General features: G+C 35.5%; 1 protein-coding gene across 2 annotated transcripts in view; it reads right to left on the reverse strand.

The window, feature by feature from the left end:
- The window catches only part of ZNRF2 (zinc and ring finger 2), a 91,351-nt gene that overhangs the window by 5,416 nt on the left and 62,933 nt on the right, over positions 1-23,002 (reverse strand). For both annotated transcript variants that reach the window (NM_001105443.2, XM_024990906.2), the window contains exon 3: positions 4,070-4,175. In NM_001105443.2, coding sequence (NP_001098913.1) covers positions 4,070-4,175 — 106 coding nt within the window. The remainder of the gene's footprint in view (positions 1-4,069; positions 4,176-23,002) is intronic.

Consider the following 23,002-nt stretch of genomic DNA (forward strand, 5'->3'; position numbering starts at 1 on the left):
GCCATGAGGTTAAGAACATCTCTCTATATTCTTTCCAATATTTTAGACTTTAGTTTCCATAGGCAGTTAATCTAGAATTAATTATTTCAAAAGTAAAATACAGATTCAATTATTTTTTCATGTCAGTAACTAATTGATTCCAGTGCCATTCAATGAATAGTTTATTCCTTATTATCTTTACTATACTGTAATACCAACTTTGGTAAACCAATTTTTCCATTTATTCATGTTAAACAAACACTTATATAGCATCTATTATTTGCCAGCACTTTCTAAAAATAACTCATTTAAAACCTCACAACTACTCTACGAAGTTAATAATAGTGCTTCATTTTACAGATTAAGGCAGAGAAAGTAACTTGACCAAGATGATACAATGAATTAGCAGAGGGGCTGGGATTCAAATTTTAGGAATCTTGACTCTTAACAGTTTATGTTCTTTCAGGTCAGTTGCTCAGTCGTGTCTGACTCTTTGTGACCCCATGGACTGCAGCACGCCAGGATTCCCTATCCATCACCAACTCCTGAAGCTTGCTCAAATTCACATCCATCAAGTCGATGATGCCATCCAACCATCTCATCCTCTGTCGCCCCCTTCTCCTCCTACCTTCAATCTTCCCAGCATCAGGGTTTCTTTCAATGAGTCAGTTCTTCACATCAGGTGACCAAGTATTGGAGTATTGGCCATGTTCTTTACCTCCATGCAATGCTGAATCTCCATTTTATATGTATGAGTGTTTATGGACTCTATTCTTTTCCACTTACTTGTCTATATTCTTTCCACACCACCCTAATTAAGAGTCTTACAGTGAATCTGTATAGGCTAAGTACCCCATCACCACCAATCCAGCATCACTTACTTCTTTAGATTGTCTTGACTATTCTTGACCCTTTGCTCTTTTGTCCATATATATGTAAGAAACAACTTGTCAAGTTATATGAAAAAACTAGTTGAGATTTGATTGAAATAGTATTAACTACATAGATTTGGGGTGCAGTGACATCTTTACAATATTGACTTTTCCCATCCACAAAATCATATGCCACGTATTTATTTTATTTATTTATTTTTACACGTATTTATTTTAGACCTCCTATAATATCTTCCAGGAATGTTTTAAAATCTTGAATATCTTTTTGTAAGATTTATTCTTAATAGAATTCCTGTTGCAGTTTCTGTTGCTATTAATGTTATTATCCTAAAAAAAGTTATATATTTTTTTTACTGGGATATGAATGCAACTCATTTCATATGTTGAGCTCCTATCAGACAACCTAAATTCTTATTAATTTTAACATATTATCTAATACTTATTTTTTGCTTTTGCTTTTAAATTAATAATAAATAGAGTTTATTAAGTTAATACAGTCTTCTTCCTTTGCTAATGTGATAAATTATATACATAAATTTTCTAATCATACAGTGTTTTCACATTACTATTAATAACATAAATCCAATTTGGTCAAGAGGCTTTATTTTACATATATACTGATGAACTTGGTTTGCTACTATGTTTTCAGATTTTGCATTTATGTTCATAAATGAGAGTGTCTTTTAGTTTTCTTTCTTATACTGTTCTTGTCTGATATGGGTATCAAGTATATACTATACTCATAAAATACGTGGGAGAACCCTCCATCATTATCTACTTTTTGGAGGAATTTATGATTATTAACACAATGTTTTGTTGTTGCTGTTTAGTTGCTAAGTCATGTTCGACTCTTTGTGACCCCATGGACTGTAGCTCACCAGACTCCTCTGTCCATGGGGTTTTCCAGGCAAGAAATACTAAAGTGGGTTGCCATTTCCTTCTGCAGGGGAACTTCCCAACCTAGGGAGAGAATCTGCGTCTCCTGCATTATAGTCAGATTCTTTACCACTGAGCCATCACGGAAGCCCATATGATGTTTTGGCTATGTGGTAAACTTGTTGTCAAACTGTCATAGTAGGCCTGTCTTTAGTTTTTTGGTTTGGCTTTTTAAAAAATATTTGTTACTTTTTGGGGTTAGTCTTAACAACTACTTAGGATAGTTACTAGTTTATTTGGATTTCCTATTTCTTTTTGAGTCATTTTGGACAATATAATATTTCTAAGGAAAATACCTGTTTTGTTTAGAATTTTTAGGTGAAAATATAAAATTTTGCACAGAATTGTCCAACTATTTTAATTCCTGTTATATCTAAAGTTATGTTTTCCTTTTCATTCCAACACTGTTTATTTTTTCCTTCTAGACACAATCTTGCCAGTGGCTAACCTGTTTTATTATTCTTTTCAAAGAATCTACTTTTGACTTTGTTAGTCTCTATTCTAGTGTGTAATCTTTTCATTCAGTTTCTTCTTCTCTGATCTTTGTTTCCTTTGTGTTTATCCTGCTATCAATTTTCTAATTCAGGTAAAAACTTAGACTATTGATTTCCAGTCTTCCTTTCCACAGTAACACAAATTTTGCAAGGATCACTCTAGAAAAATGCTGGAAAGGTGTTCATTATTATTCAGAATATTTTCTACATTCCATTATGATTTCTTCTTTGATCCATAAGTTACTTAAGAGTACTTGTGAAGATCATTTATCTTTTGTCGTTGACATCTAACTGTGCCCAGAGAACAGAACAGCTTTCTGTATGGTACCAGCTTTTTGTGGTTTACTAAGACCTACCTGCCTTGTGGCCTAGTACATGACCAATTTCTATAATGTTTTGTATGTCCCTGAAAAGAAAATGTATTCTCTCAATTGCTGAGTGTAGATACATCCATTCATACTCATGAGATCAAATCTGTTCACTGTACTGCTCAAGTTTTCTAGGTCTTAACTAGTTATGTGTATGCCTGTTTGACTCAATGAGAAGTATATCAAATTTTCAATTACCATGATGATTTCTCAATTTTTTCTGACCATTCTACAAATATTTTGAGACTGTGTTCTTTGGTACAGAAAGAATGGAGTTTTATATACTATTATCATCATACAATGATATGGAGGGATTGATAATGATAATGGAGGGATGCCCTGGTGGCTCAGACAGTAAAGCATCTGCCCACAATGCGGGAGACCCGGGTTTGATCCCCAGGTCGGGAAGATCCCCTGGAGAAGGAAATGGCAACCCATTCCAGTATTCTTGCATAGAAAATTCCATGCATGGAGGAGCCTGGTGGGCTACAGTCCATGGCGTCGCAAAGAGTCGGACAGGACTGAGCAATTTCATTCATGGATCATCATACCAGTAATACTTTTTTCAATAAAGTTAATTTTGTCCAATATTAATTTAGCTTTGTCAGTTTTATTTATTTAACATTTGCCTGGATATAGTCTTCTATCCCTTTATGTCCATATTGTTCTGTATCCCTTATGTTTAAGTGTGCTGCTCAACAGGATATACCAACCTTTTGATTTGTTTTCACCTGGTTAGTTTGACCATTTGGATTTAGTATAATTACTGATATTATTATAATTATTATAATTACTGATGTAATTAATTTATTATAATTACTTATTTATTTTTGCCTCTTTGTTTTGGTATTATTTACTATTTTCTCCAACCTCCACATCCTGCTTTTAAATAAAATTCCAAGTTATTTCCACTATTGCTTTTAAAGTTATAGTTTTCTGTTCTTTTTGTAATTTACTTCAAACCATCTTAAATCAAATTTTCCTTGTTGCCCTAAAACCAACACTTTATCAGAAACCAGCTGGGCTTTGGAGTCAGACAGACATGGCTGGAATCTCAGTTCTTTCATTTATCACTAGCCATGTGACCATGCCCCCCAGCTTACTTCCTCAACGGTACAACGGGACTGTTATAAGGCTTACGTAAGATAACCTATTCAAGAAGCTATGGACAATACCTGGGTCATAGTAAATGCTTAACAAATGGTAGACTTTGAGATGCAAACAGATTTTTATTACCAACAAGGGAAAAAAGGCCTTTTTTTTTTTTTTTTTTTTAAAAGAAATGGGGGAAGGGAGTTTCAATGAAGAAGAAACCTTTCAGCCCTAATTACAAAATTTGAAACTTTGAGAAAGGTCTTTTAGTCTAATATCAATTTGGCTAACATAAAAATAAACTCACCCTTTATGATATATACATAGACAAGGCAGTCGTGCTATAGTATCTCCCTGCTGCAGTTCTTCAAGGCATATTGCACATTCCCCAGCATCTTTACTCAGAACGTCCTCTGAGAAAAAAGAAAATGCATTTAGGACAATAGAACTGAAAGAATTATGTGAATCCTAACTTCTACAGAGTGGTGTCTGGCATATTTTTGTCAGAAGCACATAAAATTCAGCACCTATATTTGAAATACTATTTGTAATTCACTAAACAACGTTTACCTTTACTTACAGTGTCTCTCAATTTCATTTAGATTTCACTGAGGCATTACAGTTAATACAAACACAGTATACAATCTTCCAACTCGCAAACAACTTTGCTATAAAATTTTATCAGTAAGTCCATTATTTGTAATTTAGAATTCATCCTACTAACCAATATTAATCTCGTGCCCAAAGATCCTTCCAGAGAAGGCAATGGCAACCTACTCCAGTACTACTGCCTGGCAAATCCCATGGATGGAGGAGCCTGGTAGGCTGCAGTCCATGGGGTCGCTGAGAGTCAGACACGACTGAGTGACTTCACTTTCACTTTTCACTTTCATGCATTGGAGAAGGAAATGGCAACCTACTCCAGTGTTCTTGCCTGGAGAATCCCAGGAACAGGGGAGCCTGGTGGGCTGCCGTCTATGGGGTTGCACAGAGTCGCACACGACTGAAGCAACTTAGCAGCAAAGGTCCTTCCCTGGTGGTTCAGTCAATAAGGAATCTGACTGCAATGCAGGAGACTGCCTGCAACACAGGAGATCTGGGTATGATCCCTGAGTCAGGAAGATCCCCTGGAGAAGGAAATGGCAACCCACTCCAGTATTCTTGCCTAGGAAATCCCATGGACAAAGGAGAGGAGCCTGACAGGCTACAGTCTATGGTGTCACAAAGAGTTGGACACAACCGAGAGACTAAACCACCACCAAGCTAGGTCAAAAAAGTATAGACAGTGTAACATGGCAGAAAAGACATTAAAATACTATTATAATTTTTAAAATTCTAAAGTAACAAAATTGCATAAGTTAAAGAAATCATCTCAAATACAGGACTTTAAAAAAATATGCTTAATTCAAGAACATACAAAACGAGGGAAATCCAAGCTTCTGTGTAGATTCTGAAAGGGACTTTTAGAAATGAGGATTTCAGACACTGGGCTCAACAATTCTTAATCCTTTTCTGCAACTATCCAAAGTTTATCCCAGACACCAATTAGACTCACTTGAAAAAGGCCCTGCAGGGTATTTTAAACACAAATATTACTGTAGTGAAACCCTTTATGAAGCAAAATTTCCCTTTGAAAAAAAGAAAAAGAAAAGCAAACAAACAAAAAAACCCACCAAGGTTTTCTCAATTTATGTTTTATACTGAAAATTTAACTGATATTTTAACATTAAATTTTAATTTTTGAAAGGATCCTGCCTAAAAATATCTTAGTATATGCTTTGTGACTCTTTTTAAACAAGGAATAACTAAAACATGCCATTACTTTTAATATGGAGAAACTTAATAAGTTTAGAGAACACAAAGCAAAAGCAGGAACATGCAATATAAATTTGTATCACAAATAGATAAATTACTGCTTTGGAAATAAAACTCAAACAAGCTAAAAGGGAAAAGCTGCATTAATCTCTCCCTAATGCTTAAACATAGACCAAGGTAGGTAAGTTTCCTAATAGTTCCTTTTAGAAAAATCCATTCTGTAAATAGTTTCCCCTTCAGTGATTCATTTTGAGACAGCACATTAAGAGGAAATACCGCTCTATTTGGTCTGTAGAAAGGAAGGTATCAGTAGATTATTTACCCATTAGGCTACAGAGGGCAACAGGGCAACTTCCACAGCAAAAGGAAGGGCCTTGGTAAGAAGGTCTACGCTCTCAGAATTTAGGGAATACGACTGAGGCAATTTTAGCTAACTATTGGGTAGCTCACAAGCTAATACATCACATCAAAGATTTAACCAGAAAAAGTTTTCGGCAAGTGGAACTGGGTAAACTGGGGAAAATGCTGATTACCACCCACCTATAAAGACCCGCAACACCTTCTGGAACTAACACCAAAAAAAGGATGTCCTTTTCATCATCAGGGACTGGAACGCAAATGTATGAAGTCAAGAGATATCCAGAACAACAGGCATGTTTCGCCTTGGAGGACAAAACGAAACAGGGCAAAGGCTAACAGTTTTGTCAAGAGAACACGCTGGTCACAACAAACACCCTTTTCCAACAACAGAAGAGATGATTCTACACCGAATCATTGACTGAATTGTCAATACCGAAATCAGACTATGTTCTTTGCAGTCAAAGACGGAAAAGCACTTTACAGTCAACTAAAACAAGATGGAGCTGACCGTGGCTCAGATCATGAGCTTCTTATTGCAAAATTCAGACTTAAACTGAAGAAAGTGGGAGAACCACTGTCATTCAAATATGACAAACATCAAATCCCTTATGATTATACAGTGGAAGTGACAAACAGATTCAAGGGATTAGATCCGGCACACAGTGACTGAAGAACTATGGACAGACATTTTAACACTGTACAGAAGGGGGTGACCAAAACCATCCCAAAGAAAAAGACATGCAAGAAGGCAAAATGGTTGTCTGAGGAGACTTTACAAACAGCTGAGGAAAGAAGAAAAGTGAAAAGTAAGGGAGAAAGGGAAAGACATACCCAACTGAATTCAGAGTTTCGGACAATAGCAAGGAGAGATAAGAAGGCCTTCTTACATGAACTATGAGAAGAAATAGAAGAAAATAATAGAATGGGAAAGACTAGAGCCCTCTTCAAGAAAACTGGCGATAACAAGGGAACATTTCATGCAATGGACAGAAATGGCAAGGACCTAACAGATGCAGGGACCTAAGAGATTAAGAAGAGGTGGCAAGAATACAAAGAACTATACAAAAACGGCCTTAATGACCTGAATAACTACGATGGTGTGGTCACTCACGTAGAGCTGGACACACTGGAGTGTGACATCAAGTGAGCCTTTAGGAAGCACTACTACAAACAAATTTAGTGGAGGTGATAGAATTCCAGTTGAGCTATTTAAAATCCTAAAAGATGATGCTGTGAAAGTGCTGCATTCAATATGTCAGCAAATTTGGAAAACTCAGCAGTGGCTACAGGGCTGGAAAAGTGTCAGTTTACATTCAAGGCCGAAGAATGTTCAAACTACCATGCAATTTAGCTCATTTCATACGCAAGCAAGGTTATGCTCAAAATCCTTCAAGCTAGGCTTCAGCAGTATGTGAACCGGGAACTTCCAGATATTCAGCAGTTCCAGAAAAACATTTACTTCTGCTTCATTGACTACACTAAAGCTTTTGACTGTGTGGATCACAAAAACTGCACAAAATTCTTAAAGACGAGAATACCAGTCCACCTTACCTGTCTCCGGAGAAATCTGTGTAGGTCAAGAAGCAACAGTCAGAACCGTGATGGAACAACTCACTGGTTCAAAATTGGAAAAGGACTATGTCAAGGCTGTATCCTGTCACCCTGCCTATTTTAACATATGCAGAGTACATCATACAAGATGCCAGGCTGGATAAAGCACAAGCTGGGATCAAGACTATGGGAGAAATATCAACAACCTCAGATATGCAGATGATATCACTCTAATGGCAGACAGTGAAAAGGAAATAAAGAGCCTCTTGAGGGTGAAAGAGAAGAGTGAAAAAGCAGGCTTAAAACTCAACATTAAAAAAACTAAAACCATGGCATCTGTTCCCATTACTTCAAGGTAAATAAAAGGGGAAAAAGTAGAAGCAGTGACAGATTTTATTTTCTTGGGCTCTAAAATCACTGCGGATGGTGACTGCAGCCATGAAAATAAAAGACGTTTGCTCTTTGGAAGAAAAGTGAAACTGTTAGTTGCTCAGTCTTGTCTGACTCTTTTGCAACCCCATGGACTGTAGCCCGCCAGGCTTCTCTGTCCATGGGATTCTCCAGGCAAGAATACTGGAGTGGGTTGCCATTTCCTTCTCCAGGAAATCTTCCCAACTCAGGGATCGAAGCCGGGCCTCCTGCATTGCAGGCAGATTCTTTACCATCTGAGCCATCAGGGAAGCCCAAAGGTATGACAAAACTAGACAGTGTATTAAAGAGTAGAGACATCACTTTGCTGACTAAGGTCCATATAATCAAAGCTATGGCTTTTCCAGTAGTCATGCACAGATGTGACAGTTGCACCATAAAGAAGGCTAAGCACTGAAGAATTGATGCTTCTGAACTGTGGTGCTGGAGAAGACTCTTGCGAGTCCCTTGGACTTCAAGGAGATCAAACCAGTCAATCCTAAAGGAAATCAGTCCTGAATATTCACTGGAAGGACTGACACTGAAGCTCCAATACTTCAGCCACGTGAAATGAAGAGTTGACTCACTGGAAAAGACCCTGATGCTGGGAAAGACTGAAGGCAAAAGGACAAAGGGGCAGCAGAGGATGAGATGGTTGGGTGGTATCATTGACTCAATGGACATGAATGTGAGCAAACTCTGGGAGATAGCAGAGGACAGAGAAGCCTGGTATGCTACAGTTCATGGGGTTTCTAAGAGTTGCCCATAACATGGCGACTGAACAAGAATCTTCTCAAGTTTCCTTCTTGAGCCTGGAAGTCCTAACCACTACCCTGTCCTCAACTGCAACCCCAATTCTTTGCTCCTCCTCTTGATCTCTATTTTTCCTTTATTGTTCTGAATAGCTTCCCACAAACAAAGAACCAGTTTAATGGAAAGCACTCAGTTAATGTTAACTGCTATATCAAAACTCACAAAAGTCATGCCAGTGGCTCAGACATCACAAACCTATACGTTAAGTCAGCCTGCACCATAGAAATTACCTCACTCTCAAGAAACCCAACATCAACCACAATTGTCCAATTCAGCTTTAGCTACAGCCTACCTTGTCCTAGAAAACAGGACCTCCTAGTTTTAAAAGGAAACTCCCATCTTTCTAGCCAATCATGTCCTGTTTCTGCAGTGCCTCTTTTAAGACCCCATAAAAGTCACTCTTACCCTAAATTCCCTGAGGAGGTGCTTGCTAGGCATTGTAGATCCCAGTCTATGGACTGTTTTCCCTTGAGTAAAAGGACATCAAACTTGTTACTAAGTTTTTTAGTTTTGCCATTTGATATGAAGATGATAGCAATGAAAACAAAGAGAAAAAGATCTGAAGGAAATACTAGAAGATCACTGTACAATTGTATAATTCCAAATGAATGTATATTCTCACCACTTAGATTTTTTTTTTTCCACCACAGGGATAACCATGTCATAAAATGAATCTACGTCTCACAACTAACTTCAAAAAATTAACCATTTATTTTTATTAAGCCTAAGACATTATATAAAATGCACCATGGGTTTTATATTTCACTGAGTAAAAAATGCTCCCACTAAACTGTGATATAAATCAATTTTAAGATATACCTTTTTCAGAACTTTACAATTTATTTTTTAAAAGTATGTCTTAGATTTGATGGACTAGGGTGTAAAATTTTCTACCTTCTAGAATACATTAACAACACATCTAGATTTAAGTATAAATGAACCAAAAATTCAATTAACATAAATTAGACCAGCTTTTGAAAAATAAACTGTATTGCCACATTTTTTCCATCTAAATCTCTGTAACATATTCTCAGCACCAAATAAAAGTAAGTAGAAATCCACTAGCTTCAAGCTTCCAAATTCACTGTTCACACAAATATAAATGTCTTACAATACTTTTATGTGGACCTATGACTACCAACTCTCATTAATTGCAATAGGTATTAAAAATCTTTGAGTTGGGAAAAGTTTAGTATCTTGAAAGGCCTTGGCTATCCTGCTTACAAGAAAATTTATTTACAGTACAACAAAGACAAATCCAATATTCATATCATTAACAGAATAATATATATTGTAAGAATATGATGATATGCTTTGCAGTTACTAAGTTAAAAAAATCTTTTTACTTTAATCTAGAATGACATATTAACATCAGTCATTTTAATCACAAGGTCTCTAAGCCCAAGTAATAAAAAATATGCAGAACTGTATTCTCTATGTTAAGAAAGGTACACCTGTACAAACAAGAACATTCCAAACACATTAATTTCAATGCAGAAGCAGCCCAATATCCAATGTAAATGGCTTCTAATGAAATGATACCTGCTCAGAAAATTAAAAGCTGTTAACATATTACAGCCACTGGTCAACTGCATTTTGATAAGTCACTCTGAGTTCACTCTCACTGCAAAACCTCACAGTTACTGCCTCAAGTAACAAATACTTAATTTTCAAATTCGAAAGACTTATTTCCAATAGAATCTGTCTTTATATATTTGAAGGCATTTTTTATTTTTGAAAATTCACTATGCAACATCTGGAGGTTTTCCACAGTATTCCCTCTCCTACCCCATTATGACATTCTATTTTCATTAAAGGGATTCCCTGGTGTCTCAGAGGTTAAAGCGTCTGCCTGCAATGAGGGAGACCTGGGTTCAATCCCTGGGTTGGGAAGATCCCCTGGAGAAGGATATGGCAACCCACTCCAGTATTCCTTGCCTGGAGAATCCCATGGACGGAGAAGCCTGGTGGGCTACAGTCCACAGGGTTGCAGAGAGTTGGACACGACCCAGTGACTTCACTTCATTGAAAGAGAATTTTCATTAAAAGAGAATTTTTCAGCTTAGCAATGAGACACATGCAGAGTTAACTAGAGCCTAGAAATACTACTAAATCCAGGAGACTGAAGTGCCTTTAAGAAAGCTGGGAAAAGATTATTAAAAGTCTTTAACCAGTCAACTGAAAACAGTCATGAAAAAACCATCTCAAAAAATAAGGAATCAATGTTTTAGGACTAGAATATCTTAAGGGCAGACGACTAACCAACCAAAATTAAAATGAGAAAAGCAGAGAAGGGAACACAGACTCAACTACCATGGTTTGCTTGTGTAATCCCCCTCTCCACAGCACTGATCAGGGGAGAGATACTCAAGATTGTGAACAAGAAACTAAATTTATGTTGCTTTTTCAAAAGTGTTGTCAATGTCCAACCTAACATCTAGTCAGTGTACTGCTTTTCAGTCAAATTCTTTGATTTATTCACATGGTCTGTGCATTAATTTAGAGATACTGATACAGAGATAGAGATACTGATACTGGAAAAGAAGAATTAAACTGGGAAGACAGCAATGATTTTTATCAAGAAGTGGGCACCAAAATTACTTGGGTTTGTATTCTGTCTCAACACAGAAAGAAAAAAAAAAGGATTATATATCCCTGGGCCCCATCCCTAGAGTTCTGAAATGTACAACTGCTTCAGAAAAACAATTGCTATCAAGGAAACACCATGTTGAGTAGAAAGAACATTGACTTAAAGTTGCAAATAATATGAATTTCCATTCTCACTATTAGGTACATAACCTCCAAAATATTGGTCAACCTTGAGTTTCCTTTTGGGTATCCAAAGTATTATAGAGATGAATCTTTAAAGAATCTTACATAAAACTTTTAGGTTATAAAAACACTATATAAAATATTATCAGAAAAAAACTTAATGGACTTCTCCAAAAACAAAGTTGGTCATTTTTCTTTTTCTCCCCATTCTGGTATCCTAGTTGTTTCAATTTTATAAAATGTCATAAATAATCCCATGGCCAACAGAAACTTCTAACAGATACTCTAGACCTAGTCATTTCTAGAGACCTTTTATAACTCCATGCTGGGGACAACTCCATACAAACAATATTGCCTAAATAATTTTTAAATGTCTTGGTTTCATTCTATATTTGAAAGTACTATAAATATCTACTTTATTACATGCTTTTAGACATATTTAAGTCTTTTATTAATCCTATTAGGTAATTAAAATTACCTCCATTTTACAGATGAGGCTCAAATAAATTAATTTACCAGAAGTTACTAAACTAGTAAGTCCTGGGGTCAGGATTCAAATTTAGGCTATTTGGCCTTTTTACAACTTCATCAATTTTGATACAAGAAACAATTTCACTTTAAGAGTATAAATACAGAAGCAAACTATGTTAGACAACTTTAGGTTAGAAGTACTATGGCTACCTATTTAGATTAGAGGAAGCATGCTCAAGACTGATCATATGCTTTATCTTCTGGAGTTAATAAACTGCCATAAAAACTGTTATCTGAAATGAGCTTACACTTTACTATTTTCTTTCTTTATAGAATAGAAAACCAGCTCTGTCCAATATAACTTTCTATGATGACAAAAATAGTCTTTTATCTATGTTGTCCAAAACAGTAGCTACTAGCCACATATGACCTGAAAATAGCACTTTAAATGTGGCCAGTGCAAAATATGAAACCTATGTATTTCAATATAGTAGACAAGGAACATACATTTATAAACTAAAATTTTCTGTAAATTGTTATTTTACTTATAGCCTCAAGCTCTTAATTTGCATTGCCCAAAGAAATTATTTAAAATTCAAGCAGCCAAATATGCAAAATTAAAATATGTAGCAAGTACAAGCACATATCCATATAGTTATTGCAGATCAAGACAACAAGAAAAACAGCACACAGCCAAAATCCTTTGGGGGAGGGGGGAAAAAAACAACAAATAAGACCAAATTTGTTAGAGCCAGCCAACAAAACTCCATGCGAAAAAGTTATAATCATCACAACTTTATTTTCAGATCAAGCATCCAAAGGTATATGATCTTTTCAGCAAAATACAATGCCAAGCACTATTATGGATCAGGCATTTTACCTGAAGACTTATTTTTTGTTCTTGAACCCTCAATGATAGCAGTAGAAAACAAAAGCAGCTGAAATGTGAAATAATCCCTAGAAAAATCAAGAATTAAAAAAATTCACAACATTAGTAAGAAGCAATTACTCAAAGAATGAAAAACTGGGGCTCACAGGGTTTATTAATAAGTACTTTCAGATATAAAGTTATATCTAATGGATTTTGAAGATGTTAACATTAACATTCTAGATTATAGATCCATGAGCTATTACTGTACTCAAATACCTTAAAGGGAATTAGAAATTATATTTAACAAAGGGAAACAGTCATTTTCAGTGTAAAATTAATATATCAATAAAAACATGGGAGTAACCTTCACTAAACTGTCTAAAACTCAAAATTTGTGGTCAGGGTCAACTGTTATCCTTTTTAGAAATTTATTTTTCTGGTTCAAGGAGCAATTGCTGGCTTCCTCTGCCTACATGCCATTGACATAAATGTCAATGCTTTCTTTAAATATAACTGAGAAATGACTGAACACCTAGTCGCTTTTCATTTGCATTGTTAGAAACTTACTTTAAAATCAAGACTATTCTTCAAGAGACAGAATATGCAACTCTTCTGATGACTTGGAAAAATGTATACTCTTGGGATTTTCTGGAAATTGACATTTGGATCCTTGTCCAAGCAAATATAAGCAAAATAAAACAGAACCCAAACTACATACTCTAAAAAGTGAAATAGACAAAAACAACAGTAACTAATTAAATACTTATAAATTCAGTTTTCTTGGGCATTTTTGTTTCTAACTTGCCTAGGAAAAAGCTCAGGATTAAGTATTCTATAAAACCACATACCTAATAAGCTGTAAGAAGTTTTACAAGTCATCTAAGAAATTTCTAAATTACCAAATTACTTCCCAATCTTCATATCAAATTAAGATGACTTTCCTTTACTCTCTCCCTATCACAAATGGCTGATTTGCTAACTCCAAATAAATGTTTACTTAAATGAGTTGTCCACATTAATACCCTGGTTTCTCTTCAGATCACATAAATGAGTTGTCCACATTAAAAAAGGGGAAAAAAAAAAACACAGAAAAGAAAAAAACTGCTAAATATATAAAAACAGAATAAAATACACTTTGAACTAAAGTTTCAAGTTCATTTTTGCTTTGCATCAATGCAAAGAAAAAACCATCAGTCCTAAAAAAAACAAAAAAGCTGATTTTCAGACTTAATTTATGATTGTATACTTTCAAATTATATTAATGTATTCAATTATAAAGTAGTCTTTAATGGCAATAACAGAAGTCAAACAATATGAGTAATATAATGTAGCAAATTTTTAAAATGTTATAGACAGTTCTAGATTCAAATCCCAACTCTGCAATGGATCTAGGAATAATGGGGATAACAATACCTACTTCACAGGGCAGTGATAGGAATTAAATAAAATAAAATTCCAACACTGCAACAGATCTAGGTACATAATGGGGATAAAAGTACCTACTTCATAGGGCAATGGTAAGAATTTAAAAATACCTGTTAAATGTCTAGAATTGTACCTGGCAAAGAACAGGTATGTTCTGAATACTAGCTATAGGACTACTGAGGAGGGACTCTTCCTCTGAGCTTGTTATCTCCAATTGAAAGAAATGATGAAGGCTGCTAGACGGGTCTCTTAAGAGTATTATGGAGATCTAATGAGAACGCAAATGGAAGACCTGAACTTTGGACAACACACAAAATTCTTTGAGCTTCGTTTTCTTCAAATAAATTGAAAGTTTTAATAGTTATATCTCACACACTCTTTAATATTGATCATTAAAAATCGAAGAGCTAATGTAAAAATGCTTAACTCTAAATGTGGGCAATATTAAACAAAATTCCATTTACTATCATATTGAAACTGAAAAATGTCAACTCAAATGGCATATAACAAAACATATTATGTCAGAACTATTATCAGATTTATGAAGTAGGAATATATCTATCATTTTGTTAGAATGAATTTGAGAATGAGTGTTACAGTGTGTATGTGTATGTACTGCTTTTATTAACTGAGGCTGGAGTGTGATGCTCCTTCCCTTCTGCTTCCTCCTGAGTTCCTCTAATTCTTCCTGAGGAGGAAGGAATTAGAAGGTAGAGTCTTAACCACTAGACTGCCAGGGAAGTTCCTTGGTTTTTTTGTTTTCATTTGTTTTATTTTTCACTGGCCCAACATTTTTGATACAAACAAACAAAAATAGAGTCTTTGAGCCAGAGGTGGCCAATACTTTGCAATCTCTGTATTCAAGAAACAATACATTCCATGAGGAAGGGAACCTTGTAGATTCTGCTTACTCCAGCAGGTAGCATGGTGTTTTGCAGTTACTGCTTGAAAAATATTTTCTGAACAGCTAAGAAAACAGAAGATCTCAGAAGACTAAAGAAAGCACCAAGCAACAAATGAACCAATGGAGAGAGAAAACACCGCAAAGTCAGAGGGCTGGAGTTTCGGTGACTCAGGCACTTAGTTTGCAGTCTGGTGACTCAGCTGAGCTCAGACTTTTTTTAAGTGTACTGACTTCTTTATTCAAGTGGTTCCTATCAGCCAATCAACCAGAGAGCACTAATATATGAAGAGTTTGCCAATAAATAATAATAAGTTGATTAAAATTATGGGTAAAGAGTTATAAGTACTATGTATACACAGGAGAGATATTTTAAATGTCCATTCCACCAGGATAATAAAGCAAAGTGTGAAACTCACATGTACCTGGAGCGAAAAGGAAGGTGAGAACCAGTATTTCTCACAACAACAGTCATGCAATACTAACAACTCAGAGTTCTTTCTTGATCCCCTTACACTCTGCTACTAAATGACTAAATATTGCGACTAAATTACTTAAGAAAAAAAAACACCCTGTGAGAAAAACCCTGGAGAAACTAAATCTAGATTCATCTGAAAGTTCATGTAATGAAACCTCATGAAAATCAACAAAGGGCAAATGTAAAATGCTTTCTTCAAAAAATTGTTTTAAGGAGAGGGAAACACACTGATTCTGAAAGAGGTTTATTTCTTTCTGCTCAAATTTTACCAATCCTTCAGCCGCCCAAGGCAACTTCAGTACCTGAGCGAACCCCATTAGAACAAGGGGAGAAGGCTGCTCTGATGGTGAGAGTACTACTCACAGAAAGAAGCTACTGAGCTGGGCTGAGGCTAGAGCTCTCTCTGCACCCAAGAATAAGGAAACAGTTCTAAACAAAACTCTACAGTTTTCACAGTTTTAAACAAAAAGGGCTAGTGTGCACCAAGCTTATGACCACAAGGTTCACAAGAGGAAAGTATCTTGCTTTCTATCCTCTTCCATTTGAGAAACAAGTAAGTGTGATCTGTATGTGTGCTAACATTACACAACAGAGAAAAGTCATAAACTAAGTACACACAACAATGTGAATGAAGGTGAACCAAGCTAAAAAACTGAAATAGACACTTACCATAAAGTCAGAACGAACGAATGAATGGAAGGAAGGGAGATGGTGACTCTAAAAGGAGAAGTTCCTAGAAGGATTAATACTTCAGAGGAAGGGAAAAGGAAGGTCAATGCAGAAAACTAAGTCAGTAATCTAGAATAAATATCATGTAAATAAAAAACAAAAATCATTAACAAAGACATAAGAGAGGATAAATCCAGGAGCTCTTGTATTGAAATTATAGGAATCACAGGAAGAGAAAAAGGAACAGAGAAAGAAATAACAATCAAAGAAATACTAGAAGAAAATAATCCCCAAGCTGACTAAAGATCTGCATTTCTAGACTGAAAAGTCTTATAAAGTCTCAATTAGAGATGGGAGCACAGTGAAAAAACACTTAGATAGATGCATCCTGGGAACAAAAAGAGAAGTTTCAACCTTCAAAAAAAAGAAATTAATCTGTAAGCTTCTAAATGGAAAGAACAGGCAAATTAAGATGAAAGAAAAATGAGACCCAGCAAGACCTCACATCTGTAATACTGGGAATAAAAGAATACTACAATTTTACAGACTTAAAGGGGAAAAAATTAAAATATCCTATATTTAGCTAAGATAGTAATCATATGTGAAACCAAACAAGAAACACCTGCAAACCCAACAGCTCATTAAGTATATCATCCACCAAAGACTAAGGAAATTACTGAAACTGCAACATAACAAAGGGTTTTTGAAACAGAAGCAAGATCCTGCCAGTGCAAACTTAATATGTAATATAGGATATAAAGTCAAAATTATTCCATAATACCCAAGAGTTGGAGATAGAGGGGAAGGTGAGTAGGAGACAGGAAAGTGAGCAAGAATAATGTATTAGGTAGATGAGCACAAAGAAAACTCCTAATTTTGATAGAATAAAACAGAAGTATATGTTTAACTATATATATATTAAAGTTAGGTAACCAACAAAGAATCAAAGATTTATAGTGAAAGTTCTGAATTAATTTGGAAGAAAGGGAAGGAACTCGACCAATCCAGAGAAGACAAGGAAGAACCACCAGCTATAATGTAAACCTATGTGTGCTGAACGGTACATCATATAATATTTATCTAGCTTCAAAAAAATCAACTTATTTACCATGAATTAAAAAAAAAAACAGGGAAAGATAGGGAAACAACTGTCCTAGAACACATGTCAAGATATAACAGTTGAGGAGTGAAGATGAAAAAGAGGGAAAAACCTACCACAAAATGAAGTTGAAACTAGAAAAAAATGGAGCACAAGAAAAAAACGACGTTCCTGATATCACAGGACCACAAGGGGACAAAAGTGAGAATAAACTGGAAATGAAAAGAGCTTTAATAATTACCTATGGAAGACAAAAAAAGGAGATCCCATCACATACCTATAGTAAAAAATAAAACTCAAGAAAACATCACAGAAACAAAACTAGATCTAGGTCTATATACTTAAGGGCATACTGAATCCTAGAAAGAACTAATCATGAAAAATCAGTGCTATTTAATATATACTCTACTGTATTTTTGTCATAAAAAGTGGAATTCTTTAGGCACCTTGGTAAAAAGAATGTCAACTCTAAAAAAGAGGTGAAATCGGGTTGGTCTTAGATTTCTCCAGAGTAGCACTTTACACTATAAGGCTGGAAGAATGTTTATAATATCCTCAAGTAAAGGAAGCATAACCCAAAGATTTTATATCTAGTTGAACTGTTACTTAAAAACAACACAGATAAGCAATGTTAAACAAGAAGTCTAGTGAACTGTTTCCCATGACTTCTCAAAGGATTTATATGAGGATAAACCTCAACTAATCAAGACATGCCTGGAAAAGCTTAAGCAAAAGGACTGGCACTGAGAAGTGAATCTACTTAACTACAAGATTAATACAAATGTGGGAATTATGATATACAAATTATATACCTAAAAATTAAAAGTTAATTATTGTCTAATAATTGGGTACAAAAAAGTATCATTTGAAGTGGATAAGGCAAATAACAGAAGTATTTAATATATAATTAAATTAATACAGAAGTAATAAATATATAAATATATTTATTAGTTTAAAGATTAAGAGATAATTAAAATTGGGATATGGAGGTAAGAAAGGAGAAAGGAAATATATTTAATTTCATCATTGCTCATAAAAAGAAATAAAGTGTCTAAAAGTATCTAAAAAATACTTATACAATTATATTTATGAAAGTACTCTCTAAAAAGAGAAAAATGGTTCTTCCTAAGTAAAAGAAGAAGCATATGAAACAAAGAAAAACTGGCCATTTGGTGAAACATTTTTAAAGAGCCAGAAAAACAAAGTATATAAAATTACAATGACAGAACTAAAACTAGCCTATTAATACATGTAAATGAAATAAACCAACACAATAAAAGGAAAGATTAGATCCTGACTGAAATTAACCCTGCACTGTATACATGAAGCATATTCAAAACAAAAAGACAAAAGTTGAAAGTAACAGGACAAGAAAACATTTACCAGGCAAATACAAACTAAAAGAAAAAAAGAATTACAATCTTAACATCAGACAAGGTTGGACATAATGAGAAAAGCGTGAAAAGAGACAAAGGACCATTATAGCAGTAAAAGGTGAAATGGCACAGAGTTATTCTAGTTAGGAATAACAGACATAGCACTAGCATTCATAAAGCATAAAAGCACAGACAAAACAGACAGAAATAGAAATACTAGCAGCAGAGGACTTTAACTCACTTCAGTCCATGACAAAGAGAGTAAGAAAAAGATGGATATAAAAGACCTTTCAAACTGAATACAAATACAAAACACTTCCCCCAAATGACTACATATTAAACAACAAAAAGAAAATCTTAATAAACTAAAAGAAACAGTAAAGATAATATCCTCTGATCACAATATAGTAAAACTAGAAAACAAGTTACAAAACTACAGGGAAAAAGCCCTTACCATGGGAATTTTAAAATACTCAGTAACTTTTGATCCAAGAGGGTATTCACCCAAAACATAGAATATTTGAACAAATTTTTTAAAAGTAACAACTTCTTCAATATCTCATATACTAGCAAATATACTCCAGCATTAAAATAAAGTACTAGAAGTATTATCGGAAATATTAATGTATAAGAAATACTGATCTTTACAGCAGTGGACTTTACTTTCACCACCAGACACATCCACAACTGAGTATCACTTCCACTTTGGCCCAGGCTCTTTATTCTTTTCTGGAGGTGTTTCTCCACTTTTTCCCAATAACATATTGGACACCTACTGACCTGGGGGACTCATCTTCCAGTGTCAAATCTTTTTGCCTTTTCGTACTGTTTATGGGGTTCTTGAGGCAAGAATACTGAAGTGGTTTGCCATTCCCTACTCCAGGGGACCACGTTTTGTCAGAACTCTCCATCATGACCCATCCATCCTGGGTGGCCCTGCATGGTATGGCTCATAGTTTTACTGAATTACACAAGACTGTGATCCATGCGATCATTTTGGCGAGCTTTCTGTGACTGTGCATATGAACCTGGAATGTTAGGTCCGTGAATTAAGGTAAATTGGATGTGGTCAAGCAGGGGATGTAAAGAGTTAACATCAACACTTCAGGAATCCGTGAACTAAAATGGACAGGAATGGGCAAATTTAATTCAGATGACCATTGTATCTACTATTGTGGGCAAAAATCGTATGGAAGAAATGGAGTAGCTCTGACAGTAAAAAAAAAAAAAAAAAACCAAGTACAAAATACAGTACTTGAGTGAAATCTCAAAAACAACAGAATGATCTCAGCTCATTTCCAAAACAAACTTTTCAACATCACAGTAATCCAAATCTATGCCCCGACCACTAATGCCGAAAAAGGTGAAGGAGAACAGTTCTATGAAGACCTACAAGAACTTTTAGAACACCAAAAAAGAAGATGTCTTTTTCATCATAGTGGATTGGAATCCAAAAGTAGGAAGTCAAAAGACACCTGGAGTTAACAGGCAAGTTTGGCCTTGAAGTACAAAATGAAGACAAGCAAAGTCTAACAGAGTTTTGCCAAGCAAATGCACTAGTCATAGCAAACACCCTCTTCTAACAACACAAGAGACAGCTCTAAACATGGACATCAGATGGTCAATATGGAAATTAGACTGATGGAGAAGCTCCATACAGTCAGCAAAAATAAAACCAGGAGCTGACTGTGGCTCAGATCATGAGCTCCTTATTGCCAAATTCAGACTCAAATTGAAGAAAGTAAGGAAAACCACTAGGCCATTCAGGTATGACCTAAACCTAATCCCTTATGATTATACAGTGAAGGTGAAAAGTAGATTCAAGGGATCAGGTCTGAGTGCCTGAAGAACTATGGATGAAAGTTCATAATACTGTACAGGAGGCAGTGACCAAAACTATCCTTAAGAAAAAGAAATACAGGAAGGCAAAGTGGTTGTCTGAGGAAGCTTTACAAATAGTTGAGAAAAGAATATGAGAGAAAGGGAATGGAGAAATGGGAAGATATACCAAACTGAATGCAGTTTCAGACAACAATAAAGAAGATAAGAAAGCCTTCTTAAGTGAACAATGCAAAGAAATAGAGATATTAATAATAGAATTGGAAAGACTAAAGAAAACTGAGATGCCAAGGGAACATTTCATGCAAAGATGGGCACAATAAAGGACAGAAATGGCAAGGACCTAACAGAAGCAGAAGATATTAAGAGGCAGAAAGAATACACAGAAGAACTATACAAAAAAGTTAAGATTTTTATAGTTTACCCACACCCAGATAATCACAATGGAGTGGTCCCTCACCTTGAGTCAGATATCCTGGAGTGTGAAGTCAAGTGGGCCTTAGGGAGCATTACTACAAACAAAGCTAGTAGAGGTGATGGAATTCCAGTTGAGCTAATTCAAATCCTAAAAGATTATGCTGTTAAAGTGCTGCATGCAATATGCCAGCAAATTTGGAAAACCCAACAGTGGCCACAGGACTGGAAAAGGTCAGTTCTCATTCCAATCCCAAAGAAAGGCAATGCCAAAGAATGCTCCAACTACCATACAATAAAGCTCATTTCACATGCTAGCAAGGTTATGTCCAAAATCCTTCAAGCTAGGTTTCAGCATGAGAACCAAGAACTTCCTGATGAACAAGCTGGATTTACAAAAGGCAGAGGAACCAGAGATCAAATTGTCAACATCTGCTGTATCACAGAAAAAGCAAGGGAATGCCAAAAAAACATCAATCTCTGCTTCACTATGTTAAAGCCCTTGACTGTGTGGATCACAACAAACTGTGGAAAATTCTTCAAGAGATGGGAATACTGGACCACATTTTTACCTGCCTCCTGAGAAACCTGTATGCAGGTCAAGAAGCATCAGTTACAATCAGACATGAACAACAGAATGGTTCAAAATTAGGAAAGGAGTACGTCAAGGCTGTATACTATCACCCTGCATATTTAACTTATATGCAGAGTACATCATGAGAAATCCTGGGCTGGATGAAGTACAAACTGGAATCAAAATTACCAGGAGAAATATCAATAATCTCAGATATACAGATGATACCATTCTAATGGCAGAAAGTGAGGAGGAACTAAAGAGCCTCTTGATGAAGGTGAAAGAGGAGAGGGGAAAAGCTAGCTTAAAATGCAACATTCAAAAAAGAAGGTCATGGCATCCAGCCTCATCACTTCATGGCACATAGGTGGGGAAAAGTGGAAACAGTGACAGATTTTATTTTCTAGGGCTCCAAAATCATTGTTGAGGGTGTACTTCAGCCATGAAATTAAAAGAGGCCTACTCCTTGGAAAAAAAACTATGATAAACCTAGACAGCATATTACAAAGCAGAGACATTACTTTGCTGACAAAAGGTACATATAGTCAAAGCTATGGTTTTCCCAGTAGTCATGTACAGATGTGAGAGTTGGACCATAAGGAAGACTGAGCACCGAAGAATTGATGCTTTCAAACTGTGGTGTTGGAGAAGACTCTTGAGAGACCCTTGGACAGCAAGAAGTTCAAACCAGTCAATCCTAAAAGAAATCAACCCTGAATATTCACTGGAAGGACAGATATTGAACCTGTAATACTATGGCCACCTGATGCGAAGAGCCACTTCACTGGAAAAGACCCTGATTCTGAAAAGACTGAGGACAGGAGGAGAAGGGGGCTACAGAGGATGAGATGGTTGGATGGCATCACCGACTCAATGGACATGAATTTAAGCAAACTCCTGGAAACACTGAAGGACAGAGAAGCCTGGTGTGCTGTAGTTCATGAGTTCACAAAGAGCTGGACATGAGTCTGACTGAACAATAAAAACAAGGTAAAAATCTAAGACTCTGCATGGTTTCTGGTAAGCCTAAGTCAAATAACATTAGAGAAAGCAGAATAGAGAGAAGTATGCTTTATAACATAAAAGATTCAACGGAAAAGGAAAATAAGCCACAATATTTGTGTAAACAACATATTATGAAATACATAAAGCCAGAAAAAGATTGCTGCAGGCAACTATCACCAAAAGGAACTTATAACATTGTAAGAAAAAAATTAATGAAACTATGGCCACAGAGGGGACACTAATAAACTCTTTCCAAATTTGTCAGACTATGTAAACCAAACATAGGCAAGAATACAGAGTATTTCAATAATACAACCAAACTCAGTTTACTGGAAGTATATGCATACATGTTTTAAAAAGAATAATATAAGTAAATTTTTTATTCTACAGAGAACATAT

This window comes from Bos taurus, chromosome 4 (assembly GCF_002263795.3).
Source record: "Bos taurus isolate L1 Dominette 01449 registration number 42190680 breed Hereford chromosome 4, ARS-UCD2.0, whole genome shotgun sequence".
NCBI classification, from domain to species: Eukaryota; Metazoa; Chordata; class Mammalia; order Artiodactyla; family Bovidae; genus Bos; species Bos taurus.